We start from the raw sequence: 15,151 nt of genomic DNA, 5'->3' as shown, positions 1-15,151 counted from the left end.
ACTGTCTCAAATGGTTGAAACAATTTTAGTTCACATCCTATTTTCATCTGTTTTCCACATGTTTAAACAAACTGTCGGTTGAAATAAAAGTATAAAGTCAAAGCTTGATGCTCCAGTCTCTCTCTTTGTTAAATACACCTCCACATGACCAAATAAAAACAAATCCACAAACAAGGTAGGGGTGTCAAACATAAGGCCCACAACGAGCTCTAATCCAGCACACAAAAACACCCCCAAAAATTCTAAACATTTCAAAGCAAACGCTGTTGTTTTTTTTCCAAGGACCCCAGCTGGGATATCGGTGTTGCTGCCATGAAAGCAAGCTCCTTATTGTGATCAAACTAGCCTCAAAGTCGTGCTGTCAGTTTGTGAAAACAAGGATAATTCTAGAGAAGAGCTTTGTCTTCATTTAAAAACACACTTATATAGAGAATAGTAAATATATCAAAGTCCTATTGTTTGAAACTTTTGGAAAAGTGCTACATGAATAATGGCTTGAGAATTAATTAAGTGGCATTGGTAATTAATGCTCAAGAGGTAAGAAGAGGCTATAGTTTGGATGTATTTTGTAGTTAGGAGGCACGTCTCCACCGCCTCAGGGCGAAGCGGAATACTGCATCTCATGTGATTTTCATATAGTTTGAGTTCTTTTTAATGATTCAAATTTTGTTATACGGTTAAAGGCGAATGTCTGAGCGACAAACACAGAACACTATTAAAACTGCAATGGGAAGAAGAAGTGGTTAAATGTCGTTGAAGCTCTGTAAAGGGGTGGGGGGTGGGTGCTTATACTCCTACATACACTTTGGGGGCCCAGAAATCAGAGGGAAGAGATGCTACAATAAATCATAACAGAGGCACATATCTGAGTGTTTAGTAATATAATCATGACTTCTAATGATAATTTGGTTGCCAATGAAACTACATAAAATATAACATGTCAAATCAATACATTCTTACTAATATGAATTATGCTCTTACCGTGGATTGTATCGTGTTAATACATACAAGTCAATATCTGCTCATTAAATCCAGCCTGAAACCTTCTATTCACTCAGTTCACTCGCGGCAAGTTTGGTATGGGAGCATGTCATACCAGATTTACCTTATCAACCTATATGATATATCAATACCTTAATCACCTCTGTGTCAATACATGTCAGATGTCTTGCTTAAGTCATCTTTTCAGTATTAGGTTAAATCGTTTGAGTAGTTTTGGGGACATCAGTGTTCCAAGTGGTACACTCAGTAGAGTTGGTCACATTTACATTGTGTATATTAACCCTTCCACAGGCAATGGATATTTCTGTAGTTCACAGAATGATGGTAGAAAACAAAAAAGCCAAAGAGATGTAAAATTGGATTAATTATGTTTGGGGGGTATTTTTTGGCTTACCTGGATTTAAGGGAAGAGATGAGTGTCAAAACAAGGGGATAAAACATCACAAAATCGTTTTTTTTTTGTTTTTTTTTTAAGTATTAAATTATATATAACATAGCAAAGATGGGAGTGGGGAGGTCCCAACTATTCAGTTCAATTTTATTTATACAGCGCCAAATACAACAGTCATTTTATGGCACTTCTACAAAGAAAACAAAAACAAACTAAAAAACAACCCAACAATTTAACTGGGAGAGTGGAAACAATTCCCTTTTAACACGAAGAACCCTGCAGAACCAGACTCAGAGGTGGAGACTTTCTACAAAATCTGATTCAGAGGTCTGTCTCCTTCTGTCCCCTAACCCCAAACGGAAAGTTTCCACCTCTGAGTCTGGTTTTGTAGAAAGTTTCCAAATTTGAGCCTGATTCCTGGTGAAAAAGAAATGAGTTTTTCCACTTTCCATCGTCTCATCTCATGTGGAATAATTACACTTCCCCTGGAAAAGTGCCTTGAGATAACGGCGTTGTATTTACCTCTATATAAATAAAATAAACATAAAACAAATCTGTGTATATTCAAAAAGGAGTGAGTCAATATCTATATTTACTTTAATTTCTGGGAAGAGATTGTGATTAAAAAGAAAACAATTGGAGGGTTAAACATTTTAATTTGAAATGTCACAACAACTTTTTATGTCTGATTTTGTTGTCTTTGGTGATCTGGGGTAGAAGGGGGGGGGGGGGGGGGGGGGGGGGGGTAAAAAGGGATGTAGAGGGAGGATGATGGGGGGGTGACTTTGATAAACCCTGCCTTAAAGTTACAGAGATTCACTGGATCGTCCTGAAATGGGACGAGCTTAGTAAAAAGCGCACTGATTCGCTGATGTGACCGGACAAAATATCACACCGCACACATTTAATGCGCGTCCCCGACCGCGTGTCTCCTCTTCTATTCAGTCCGTGCGGCAACAGCGCTGCGTTTGGTTCCGCGTGAGGACACCATGGCAGAGCTCCCGGATAATGTTTCAGTTCCTGAGCTCGACTCTCTTCTCCAAATGGATCCGCAACTCAAAGTCTACGAGAAGGACTTCAACAGGAGGTAAAACACGGCTCAAACGGCGCCGCACGTCGGTTAAAAACAGCCCTGAATGGTAGCGGCTGAAATCCGCTGTCACTCTGCTGTAGGTGTCTTAAAAAAACCAAAACAAAATGACACGATAAAGAGATAAAACGCGAAATGTACACGAACTCGTCCTCTGGCTTGACATTTCGACTGAGGAAAGGTCGCACACTGCTGCGTGTCCCCCTCCTCCCCCCCCCCGTCCTCCACACACAGTAGTTCCGATTGTCTTTTAAAGACGACACACCCTCGCATTAATGTAAAATTAATGAATGAAGGTTCTCGGTTTCCAGCGTGAGTCTGCAGAACCGAGCAGATCATCTGTCCCGCTTCCTCCTGCTGCTGCTGCAGCTGAACTGGAACCGTGTTTGTCAGTCAGCTGATGTCCACTCTGCGTCGTGAGGTGGTGCTTTGGAGCCGGGGGGGGGGGGGGGGGGGTCTGCCTCCTGCACAACAGCCTCCCCAATACAAGCTGTGTTTATACACTTAAAAAAACATCTGGATTCTAAACTCGGTCCGGGGATTTGCAGGAATAATCCTAGTTGCATGCGTGTAACTGTTTTTGTTATGCAGCTTGGAATACTTTGCGATATTGGCAGCCAAGTGCAAAGTCATCACAGTCGTTTGATCAAATTCTGATGAGATGTTAAGTGTTTTATGTGTATTTTTAAGTTTATGTTTAATTACCATCAGCAATATTATATTACCAAACCGCAACATAAATAACAAATTTTACATTCACTAATCTGCTATTACATTTTTTGTTCATGTATTTTTAATTCACATTCAACCAGCCAATCCTAGCAACACAAATAAATAAATATTAAAAAAAGAAAAGAATGAATTCTTCACTAGTCTTGTGCCATATTCCAGCTTTGCAACATCAACCCACATTATATACATATCTGAGTTTTTCTGCTGAATGTCTCCATCTAATATATATATATATATATATATATATATATATATATATATATATATATATATATATATATATATATATATATATATATATATATATATGAATGAATGAATGAAATCAGTCTTATGAACTGATCTGAAGACCTTGCAGTATTTATTGCACACATCCTGATTTGACCCTCAAATGTCTCTGGTGCCAAGTATAAAACTATCAGAGCGACTTCTGATCCAACATAAGTGGTTTTTAAAAAAAAAATGCAGACTCGGTTTGTCTTGTATATAATTTTAATTCATTGAAGTCGTCGATGTTGATAATGATGTTGCCGAGCATAGCAACATACATACATTTTTGGAAAAAGAGAATGAATTCCTCGTCCATGCCACTGTCCAGCTTTGCAACATCAACCCACATTATAAATATGGTTTTATCCTTTTTTCTCTCTTGACTATATCCATCTAATATAATATTATTTCTTATGGCAGCCAGTCATGCAATTTCCTCAAAATCCAGACTTTGATACTTAATTTTATTTAAAAAATGCTGATTTAAAGATTTTAGAATCCCAGTAACCCCCTGGATCAAAGGTGCACCGTCATGCTCATGTCTCATGTGGCCTTATTTGACTTTCAGACATTATTTGGGTCACATAGTAATAAATAGCCTGAGCAGCCTGTGGGAGGTGCACTTATTAATCTGCCATTGAATACACCTTAAATCTCAATCACATATTTTTGCAATTGTCAATACTATAGCTTTACGTATGAGTATTTTGGTTTTGTATTTTCTTAATTTTTTTTACAATTTTTTTTTTTTTAAAACAATCCGTTCATTATTAAAGTCTTTAGAATTGGGAAAACGGTCATAGTTCTTCGCTGACCAATGCAGACCCGATATTAATCTATGCTATGATCTCGCACTTTTTGCTTTCTTAAAATCCTATTATAAACTTATTTTGGTACCAGGTTATTTCAGTGTAGGTCTCTGGTTGTAATAATACTTTCAGTTATTCTAAAATCAATGCAGCAATGATAGATTGACATCATTAATTCTAACCACACATATTTCGCTATTGATTTTTAACCAGTCCTCGATATTGAGCTACGATCTTGCCAAATCAACACAAATGATTATATAAGTTTGAATAAAGCATGAATCCCTTGCTGGTGCATGCTGCAGTCCAGTATCATAACTTAAAACTTTGTTAAAAGCCTGTTTTGTGCACATTTTGTTAATCTATCGGATGTTTCTGGGTGTCATTGGCATATTAATGGTTTCAATCTCAACATTGCAGTGAAATCCAGCGCTGGAGGCCTTTAATTGCATGACTTGCAGCATCAGTTAGTTTTGTTTGTGCAACTTTAAAGGGTGTAACACAAGTCGGCCTCATGGCGTGTTGCACAATTCTCCCGTGGCTTTTTGTTGACCTCCAAACACTGTCGGGGTCAAAGTCTTAAATAGCCAACTGTAACTGTGAGAAGTACTCCTTACTATGCGTTTATCAGTCTGTCATTCAATTCATCATAAATACTAATCACATTTTGCAAAATAAAGTATTGCCATACATATCAGTATTTTCATGCCAAGTCTTTGGTCTGTGAATTATTAATGGGATTTATTTATTTTTTTTCAAACAGTCCTCAGTAATAACTGAGGATTCTGCCAATCATAGCAACATAAATTATTTTTGGGGGCCTGCAAAAAGCTTGAATTCCTGCTGGTGTATGGTGGTCTGACACTATGGTCCAGTATTTTTCTTTTTTTTTTCGTTCTTTCTTTTTTCTATTGGATGTGTGTGGTTGTTATGATGGTAATATTCTAACATCGTGAAAATAAAAATGCATGAATATCCAGAGTTCGATGCGTTCTATAAAGATGGCTTGCAACATGTGGTGATTTTGTTTTTGTGCAGATTTATAGTCTGAGCAATCCCAGTAAACCTCACGGAGTGTTTGTAGAGTTGCACAATTTCTCTGCCGCCGGATGACCTCCAAACATATTTATGGTTAAAGTACAAAGTGCCGGTTTGTGAGATGCGTTAAGTATCGTCACGCAGACTCTTAGTCCATTGGCCAGATGCAAATATGGAACCATCTGGGTGGGCATGATATACATTTATTTGCAATCAATGTCTACTTATAGGTTATTTGATATGGGGAATTATTTTATGGCACTCTATCGTTAGAGGTCAAGGTCATGCTCTAAGGTCAAGGTCAATGTGGACAAAATGCACCAAATTAAGGATATGACTTCATTTAACATGCTCTAGATACCACCACATATATTTTACAGCTCCAAAAGTAATGTCATCTTGAAGGCCAGGCTATGGGCTTTCAGGAAATGTGTAATATGCCTTGCAATTCATCGTGCATTTTCAGACACCTGAGACTGTCGGCATTTAAGAAAATATATGGTCGCCTTTGCCCACCCAGATGGTTCCACTTCGTCAAAAATTAGCGTCTGGTCTGTGGACTATCTTTGTATCCTGCACATTTTAAAGCGAAAATGCGAAGCTTTCGTAGTGTTTCAGTATTATTTTATCGACTCGTCTACAATTCTAATGGACATTGCCTTGGCTCCGTTAGTTGACATTCATTGGCGAATTAACTTTTGTGTAGTGAATCATGATACGAAGCTGGCAAACGTCAGTCTAATAATTTCTTTCACTCGACAACGCAAATCATGAATTGGCAAACGCAACGTTGAATAGATGCGTCTAATGTTGCTACAGTTTGCTTGCTACCGTAGCGAGCAGCTCTACACTTTGGTGGTGCTTGTGGCTAGATAGCTGTGTTGTGTTAGCTATAAGTTCGCCACCTTTACCATTCATGCCAGCATTATATGCTATTTCTAGCCAACGTTGGCTACCACACAGCTGTTTAGTCGCTCGCTACTAACAGGAAACGAACACAAACACAGTTAGCTCGCACCACAGAAGTGTGCAGAGCTCAAGCTTGCGTTGTGCAATTGAAATGAAATTAATTTAGTAAACGCTGGCGATAGTCATGTTACTTACGTCGGTTCTACGGCGTCGCGAGTAATAATGGGATGCCTCCGCTTCAAATGCTCCCACATGGAAGTTGTGCTGGTGTGATATGCCGGCTCCATCGTGCAGAGACTGCAAATTAACTATACCTTGACGCTTATGGCTGCTTTTAAAGTATTCCCACACCTGTGATGTAGGGCGGCAGGTTGCTGCTGAGCCTGAGAGGCTGGAGTTTCGTTGTCCGTGCTGGTTTGTTTTGGTCACTCACGTGCGTGTAGCAAGTTGCCGTGGCAACCCGTCGACTTACGGATTTGACGTTGACGATTTTCTAGAACCGAGTAGTCCACGCGTCACAACTGTTTCAGGGGTCCGTTTTCATGACAGCGGTGCTCAAAGCCTCTGGTTATCATTTTTTAATAATGACCCCCCCTCAAGGTGCATCTTTGTGACGACACTCGAGCGCTAATTGTGTAAAAAAAAAAAAAAACTTTCTGGAAACACTCATTCTCAGTCTATATGTAGACGTCGGAAACGCTGCTACTGCACATGCCTTAGTAAATAGTTCTTCTAGTCACTTCTGTGTAGAAGAACTATTTACTGAGTGTGATGACTCCCAGCCCATATTCTCCTTGGTCTTGGTAGTTTTATAGTTGAGTCTCCCGGACCGTAACAATCCAACTTGGTCGTCTGTCTCCAGGCAAATTTCTTTGTTTCCATGTTGCATGATACACGACAGAGATGTCGGCTCACTCAACGGGCATGATTACACACTCCGGAGAGACGAGATATCCCAAACCTTTTGATAGAGGCAGGTTTAATTAGCTGAAGTTGAAGTTCATAGATGGCAGTTTTTCTAATTAGTCAATTCAGGAATCCGTAGTCTTGTTTTTCCTCTGTCACTTTTTATCACTCAAGGGACACTAAAGTAATACTGATAATACTTGCGGGGGATCATAGAGAGGATATTTGCTAATTGTGACCACTGAGACCAAAGCAGGGTTGAAAAAAGAAAAAAATTTAATCTCCACAAGTGCATACAAGAGCCAGACGCGACCTTGGCTGATTGCGTCAACACTGTTTAAATCAACAGACTGTGCAATCTCACATGTTATCGTCAATTTTTGTCCCTTTTTTTTTTTTCTCCCTTCATGCTATATGTTGGAAAGAGTGCACAATCATCTTGGGAACAAAAAGGCCACGTTCACAGTAACAGTGTTGACTTTTTACGATCATATTTAAAAGCGCTTAAGGAAAAGACGGACATCTGACTCACAAGATGACGTTGTAATTCCTCGACTCGATTCCCCACCTCGTGTCAAATTAGCCTCACCTGCAGATTTTTTTTTTTCTTTGCTTATTAATGTCATATTTTTTAATTGCCAGCTGACGGTGATAATGATCTATATCTCACATCGCCACGGCTTCTGCTCACTGTTGGATCGTCCCCTGTAACCGGGCTTTAAAGCTATGCTTCTGGGACCATATAGTTTTCTACAGTTTCATTACTATGTCACATCTCATTTCCAATGTGGCAGGTAAGGGACCACCTGCTTTGTATTGGAGGCTTGTGAGCAGCGCTCGAGATGAGCGTGTCAGTCCCATCTCAGACACAGCTTGGGATTTCTTGGCTCCGCCGCGTCTCAGACGTGTCTCACGCACTCGTCCCGCTGATGAAAGTTTCACATAGATTATTTTACATATAGGATCACTGCTGTGTGAAGGTTAATTCTTGATAAAACCCCCCGGTGTTTGAAAGCTCAGAGTCCAACACCGTATCATGAACACGGGCACAGAAATCAAGAGCTTTCTCCGGCTGCAGCGTCCTGCTGAGACTCGGTGCTAAGAATTCAGCTGGCATATCAGGAGACCTCTGACCACACACACACACACACACACACACACACACACACACTGATTCTTTAGATTTCACCGCCATGCCATGGCTCAAGGCTGCCAATATCTCAGCTTTGTTTAACGTTGTTTCATGCCTGATACAGCAACTGTGCACAGGCATTAGAAGCCATTCCAGCAGAATCTACATTTAATTAGTTATTTTTGGGTTTGAGGCAACTCGTATTTTATTTATTTTTCTATCAGATTGCCCATTTCAGATTGATTGTGAAAACAACCGTTGATGCCGCACGCATGTTCCAGCAGCCACGAGCACTGCTCTGTTGACATTCTTCATTATTTACCCTTCCTGTTGCGCAAGTCGGCAGGAATTGCTGCTCGGCTTTTTGCAGCTCGGGGCACCGTGTATCTCGCAAATTGGACCAAATGAAAGTGGGACGCATTGGGGACCGCTGCTTATTACGGCGGAGAGTTTTGAGTATGTCATCACAACTCGTCTCAAAGTAAAAGTACAGTCTCCGACTTCGGCTTGTGATGATGATGCAACGCATGCAATAAACTGATTGACAGGGTGGTGATGATTAGAAATGCATCCAGCTGAAAAGGGGGGGGGGGATGAGCTGAAAATGAGAAAAAAAAATTTTTAAATAAGGAAACGGAGATAAAACGCACACATGCTGTTAATAAGAACTTTTAGCCCGACTGAAGCAGACGTGTGACCTTACCTGTTGTCTAATAATGAATGAACGCTTTGTGGCACCTTCTTGAAAGCAGCTTTGGCAGCATTTGTGTTCCCGTCACCTTGCTTGAGGGTCAACAAAAGCTGCGAGTTTAGCAGAAGAATTTTAGCTCCCATCAATCAGCCTCTGCAAATTTCCCCGCTTCGCTTTTTTAGCCTCGTTAGCGCACTTAGTCAAGAAAGACGTTAACGCCGTTATTTGAAACGTGACCTTGCTGCTGGCCTGTAAAGGAAGCCCTTAAAGCGAGCTCAGATCAAGAGAAGAAAAGATGTTGGGTTTTTTTTCTCCCCTTTTCTTGCGCTTCTCCAGGCGTTTGCCGACTGCCTTGACACCTCTGTGCTTCAGCTGTCACTATCGTTCATACAACACACTGCAGACCTGAATGTGTACTCTAAATTTAGATGCCCGATTGTTTAACCAAGAGTGTCTGAACGGGTTGCAGAGTTCAACTGCTCATTTGAGAAGAGCTCAAAACCTCTTTTGAATTAATTCTGAACGATTTGTAATTATGCCTCGAGGAAAGGAAAAAAAAAAAAAAAAAGAAAAACAACCGCGAGATATCAAATCAAGATTGGGAATATTTTTCTTTTTAAGCATCATTGTGATTACACATCATTTGACCTTCAGTCAAACAAAAGAATTTGTTGATTTCTGCACGAATCATTTGATCATGTTTGTCAGATTCAATCACATTAAAAGTCTGAACTTTATCATCGTTGTTCTTATTATTGCACTTTTCTATTGCGCTTTTCAAGTCAATCCAAATCCATCCTAATCAAGCATTTCTTTACCATCTTGTACAGATTGCGTAAACTAATTGATGCTCAGCAGAAGTTGGAGTGGCAGGAAGCTGAATTGGCTGAAATGGACCGGACTCGACTGAGTGAACTTGTGTTGACTTTCGGAAATCTTGATAAATTAGAAAGTTGTTGTTGCATTACGTTTTTTGGCTGTGGGTAAACGAGACGAGGAATATGGGCCCAGTAAACTAAGGCCAAAGAGTCCACTATTACTGGAGATGCATCTGCAAATGCAAGCAGAATATATGTCCGGATATATTTTGTGAAACTGTTGCAATGATTTGCTGGAGAGTTGCCTATTAGTGAAGCCTATTAGGAATGCACAGTGGGAAAATGGCCCAATGCATTTTGGAATTGACCCAAGTTTAGTTTAGTTCAATTTTTTTTTTTTTTTAACTGTTATCTATTGAATTATAGGATAAGTAGGCCAAATGCTTTGTCTGGTAACACGGAGAAGAAAAAAAAATTTGGATTCTCTTTTTAAGTCATTGGGTTTATTTCTTGGCACGTTAAAAACCGGAGTCACGATTTGCCCATTAATTCACCACACAGATAATGAAGCTCCTGGGCTGATGTAAAATTGTAAGTTGGAGGATGAAATCCTCAAACTTTCCTTTCGGAAAAGGAATGACGAGAGTTGAAAATTGATTTTTCTTTTATTGGAAAACATTTCTAAAACTTTATTCAACTCATAGTTCTAATTAAATTTTGGCTTCATCATCTGCAAGTTTAAAAAATGAGAGATTGGACCAATTTCTTAAGACCTTCCTTAACAGTTTCAAGTGGAGTTTGCTTTTTTTTGGTGTCATTTTGCATGATGGTGGAACTCGAAGCCACTGATAAACGCAACTTTTTGACAACTGCTCCCATGGTTGAGCTTTTTGAAAACCCGCTGACTCCGGTTTGGCGTAGACTGAGTAAAACACAACCTTTCTGAAATGCTGCTGCTGTGCAGCACAGCCATAGTAAATGGACAATAATGAATGCCTGTGTACTCACCATAGTTTCAAAACGCAAAGCTTTTCTGAAATGAGAATACAAAAGTTGAAAGGTTTGGTTATCTGGATGTAATTTGGGCCTTTTTTTTCCAAAGTAAAAGCCTCTAATCATCAGTGTTTGTTGTTGTTGTGAGCCATAATTAGAAGGAATGTACTTTCTTAAACCCCTTAGGGAATAATTCATCGGTAGCATAGTGCTCAGGTTTTGCTCAGAATGATAAACGGTACAGAGGACATCACACATTTACCTACTATTGTGAAGTTCCATTTTCACAGTGTAGTGAAGTATTGTTGCACATTTAGGTTGAAGAGGTTGCAGCTGCCGCTTTGCATCAAGAGTTGGTACAAAAACCTCATGTTGAGCTGCACTTTGCTACTTTGGGTTTGGTGAAGAAATTTTTTTATGAAGACGTAATGCACTGATAATGTATGAGTTTCTCCCACTTGAGATAAAATCTCTCGAGAGCTTGGAGTCGTATAGAAGCCCTCCTGCCTCCAAAAGTCATCGTCTGCCGCCGCTGGCGCCTGGCGTGGAAGGAGCCTGGTTATCCAACTTTTCTTCTTGGACTTTTTGCCTTCAGATCACCCAGTCTGGGCGTCGTGCTGCTCGGCTCTTTCTGCCCCTTCCTCTTCAATCCCCTGCGGGGTTTGTTTCTTTTGTGGCCTCGAGGAGGGGAGATCTTCTGCCATTGGAGATGATCGATCCTCCGCTGCTTCGCACAGCGCCTCGAAGCCGGAGTCAAGTTCCTCCAGCTGTTTCGCAGCCTCTTTCCTCTCATTCAGGAGCATGTCCCCCAGCTGGTCTTCCTTCTTGAACACCCTCTGAGCCTTAGTTCTCTCAATGATGAGCTCTCTACCGGCCCACCTTCTCAAGCACCTCCTGAACCCAACTTTGATTTTCAATAGAGCTTTTGCCAACTTATTAGCTTTCCGTTGTGCCTCCTGGGCCTTGGTCTTCTAATCTAGGCACACTTTCTCCAAGTGTCCCTTTTCCAAAAGAGTTGTGACTGTGGAACAGACCCCCAAAATTTGCACTTTCAATCTGCAGAATAAATGTCAAAGAACTTTGCTTTTTTTTTGGGGGGGGGGGGGGTAATCCCTTGCTTTACTTTGTGTTTTCATCAAGATTCGTTACTCAACCTCTGCAGTCCTATGGAAGGAGGTTGATAATGTTGCTGTGAGCAGTAATGTTCAATTACATAACATCTCAGTTGTGCCTTATGACATATTTCTCCCCATCTTTGCAGATAAAGCACAGTTATCCAAACCAAGAGATAAGAGAGCCAGGCCAGCAATCTGTTTCTCACATCTCTAATCTCCTGCTGCTCTATTACCACTGAATCGGGTACAGGACAAAACTCTTCAGTAATTTCGAGCTTCAGGGATTAGTAGTGCGTCTCTTGGCCGTGTTCTACCTCACAATGAGCAGCAGTGTTTACTCTCGGTGCAGAATTATTGCCTTATGCTATTAAAAGATGGAGGTGGGCAATTCATTACAATCAGGCTTATAGTTGATCGTTTAGTGTAGTTCTCACAGAACTGCTATTTCAATGCAATTAGGACTCTTATACTAATAGACTATTAGATATTTGGAGCTTTTCTAAGCATTTCCTATATTTCCAAGGCATTTAACCTCACAGCTTGTGGCTCACCAATTTAAAGTTTTGCATCAGTTCCACCTCTCTTATCACTGTCCGTGGTGCAGTATAAGTGCAGCTAAGGAGCTTGATGTCTCCCTGAGGTGTAACTAGAATGTGAACTAGAACTACAAGAACAGGAAATATTGGACTTGCATTAATTATGTAGATAGAAGAAGCATATCTCCACTGCCTTCAGGTGGATAAAGGATGATTTAACACGTTTAGGTGAGAATGTTTAGCTCCAAATAGACTCGTCAGAATTATTACATAATTGCCTGATCTTTTTTGAGCCACAAACGAACGTGGTGCTTTGTCATTAGATTAATTTGAATTCGTACAGAGTAAAAAGCCCAATAGAATAAATAAATGGCACATTTAGATTCTTCTGTTTTGTAAACTTGATATTTAAAATTTTAAATGATATTCTACAATATTTTTTCTGTCATTGTCGATTAGCGCTGGGCTGGAGAAATGACATGACCAACAGCTTATCTCCGGGTGCTTATCCCCTGATATTTAACCACCCACGTTTCTATGAGCATCTCTTAGCATTTACATTGTGGATTTTGTTATGAAGCCAAACAAAGCAACACTTCAGTAGCACGTTGTGGTTTTTAAAGCTATTGGAACCAAACTTGTGGACACTACTTATCAAATGTGTAGCGCAAGTCATTAGGATTGTTGCATACAGTTGAAAGAAAAACACTAAAGTTTATGACAATTATATTCCATTGAAAAGTTTGTGATTGTGAAAGGTTGAAGTCTGATACAAGGGGAGAGAATAACCTCTTTATTTTTTGCATCAACAGGCCAAAAGAGGTTCAAGCGGTAATAACATCACAGGAGGCACTTACTTTTTCGAATAGAACTGTGTCTGCGTGACTGGAGAATTTCAATAAAGATTAGCTACTGTGCTAGTTGGAAGGTTGCAGGTTCGATTCCCATCTCCTTCTGTTGACACGTCGAAGTGTCCTTGAGCAAGATACTGAACCCCAAATTGCTCCCAAATGAGGGATTAGGCACCTTGCATGGCAGCAACCTCTAGTGGTGTCTGTGAATGGGTGAATACGACTTAAAAATATATTTTTCTTTCAAAGTACAGCACTTTGTCTCAGCTACGGCTGCTTAAAGCGGTTTATATATAAAGTTGAGTTGAGTTACTACGTTAAAGTGCCTTTGGAATAATACTGTCAATATTTTCACCAAAAAACCGAATCACAACATAAATCCAATTTTAATAATAGCCTCTGGTGCAAAATTTTAAAAAAAAAACAGCGGTATGTATAATGATTGGTTTTTTTTTTACTCTCAAAAACTGGTTTTGAACAGGACTGGCCCATGGACAGCTTGGTATTGGGCAGCAAAATGAGAATAAAAAGTTTTATTTTGAAAATGTACTTTTAAATTTCATTCGGTTTTGTATTAAAAAAAAAAAAATGCCTCCCTTCCACTTCAGTGCTTGATTCCTGTGCCTAACTTGGTCACGGTTTTGTCCATACATTGTTGAGGCCTTTTCGTACATCGTCCTGCCGGTTCTTGGAAAACTGATGTTGCTTAAAACTGGTTCGTGGTGCAGAAAAAATGTTGGGGACCACTGTTGTAAATTCCGTTGAAATGTTCTTGTATTATCACAATATGCACTGAACATATGTGGTGCAGTGAGAATTTAAATTACCAAGGGCTGGAGCGCTAAGGAAATGTAACTAAGACAAACCATAGTTCTGTACAGAACTGTAGTTGTACTGTGTAGAATGGAAAGTTACATGCATTAGGAATTCCGGGCCAGCAGTGGAGGAAAGAAAAGCAGCTTGCCATATGTGATGGGATGGTGTTGGGCTCTGCACTTTGCAGTCTAATGGGAAAGAGTTTCAAAGCCAAATGTTGCCTATAGATACCATATGCCGCCCTCTGGTACAGGTTGCGCGACTATTCAATTTGTAGCTGGAAAGGTATAGAGCTGTAACAGCACCAAGGTTATAGAAAAAGGCTGACAACCTCCTCCACATAGTGTTTAAAGCTAAAGGCAGAAGAAATCTACTGCAATTGCAGCCTTTTTATCCTGTGTAGCTGTTCATAATTGACTAGAAACATTAAAATCCTAATTTTGTTAATCACGCAGTTTGAAAAACGGAAATTTTCTCTGAGGTGAATTGTGTTTTCGACTGGCAGAATTCATATGCCACGTTTGACTTGACCTCGCCTCCTTCTGTAATCTTACAGAGACACAAGAGATGTGACGGGAATACTGTATGCACACAATGCTAGGTTTGGGCTTTCGAGCCTCTCTGGTGCTCCCCTGCGGAACTCATTTGCTATAATAATAGAAAGGAGTTTTGCTCCTGTTAATAAAGCGACAGTGGCTCTCGGCTCTATGCGAGTCCTTCCTTTGTCCTTCCATTCGGCGTATTCCTGAAATGGTGACAAAGTGGCAAAGGAGGCATGTGGCGGCATTGGTCGGACTTGAAAGGTTTGCATTTGGCAACCGGTGTCTGTATCCACTATTCGCAACACAGGGAGCAGCTGCTGAGAAATCGCACTGTTACTTCAGCCCATCATCACTAGCCCCAGGGCATTCATAGGCCAGACTGAGCTTGGCTTTAGGGCTATAGGGGAGGGAGTGCACTTAACTCTGCTGGCTGAAAGAGGCTTTCTGTTCCGGGGGGAATCTGATATGGACACCAGCTTGGCTGCAGGAACTTAAGTGAGATAAATTGCA

The 15,151-nt window shown here is 40.3% G+C and overlaps 1 protein-coding gene across 1 annotated transcript in view; it reads left to right on the top strand.

Annotated features, from left to right (window-relative positions):
• The first annotated feature begins 2,321 nt into the window (after window positions 1–2,321).
• Window positions 2,322–15,151, top strand: part of gbe1b (glucan (1,4-alpha-), branching enzyme 1b) — a 111,436-nt gene continuing 98,606 nt past the window's right edge. Inside the window, exon 1 of the mRNA XM_080503983.1 lies at window positions 2,322–2,480. Coding sequence (XP_080360109.1) covers window positions 2,383–2,480 — 98 coding nt within the window. The 5' untranslated portion in view covers window positions 2,322–2,382. The remainder of the gene's footprint in view (window positions 2,481–15,151) is intronic.

The sequence above is a fragment of the Blennius ocellaris genome (genome assembly GCF_963422515.1).
Source record: "Blennius ocellaris genome assembly, chromosome: 2".
Taxonomy (NCBI): Eukaryota; Metazoa; Chordata; class Actinopteri; order Blenniiformes; family Blenniidae; genus Blennius; species Blennius ocellaris.
The sequence above is the reverse complement of the archived record's forward strand: the minus strand, read 5'-3'. Positions and strand labels throughout refer to the sequence as shown.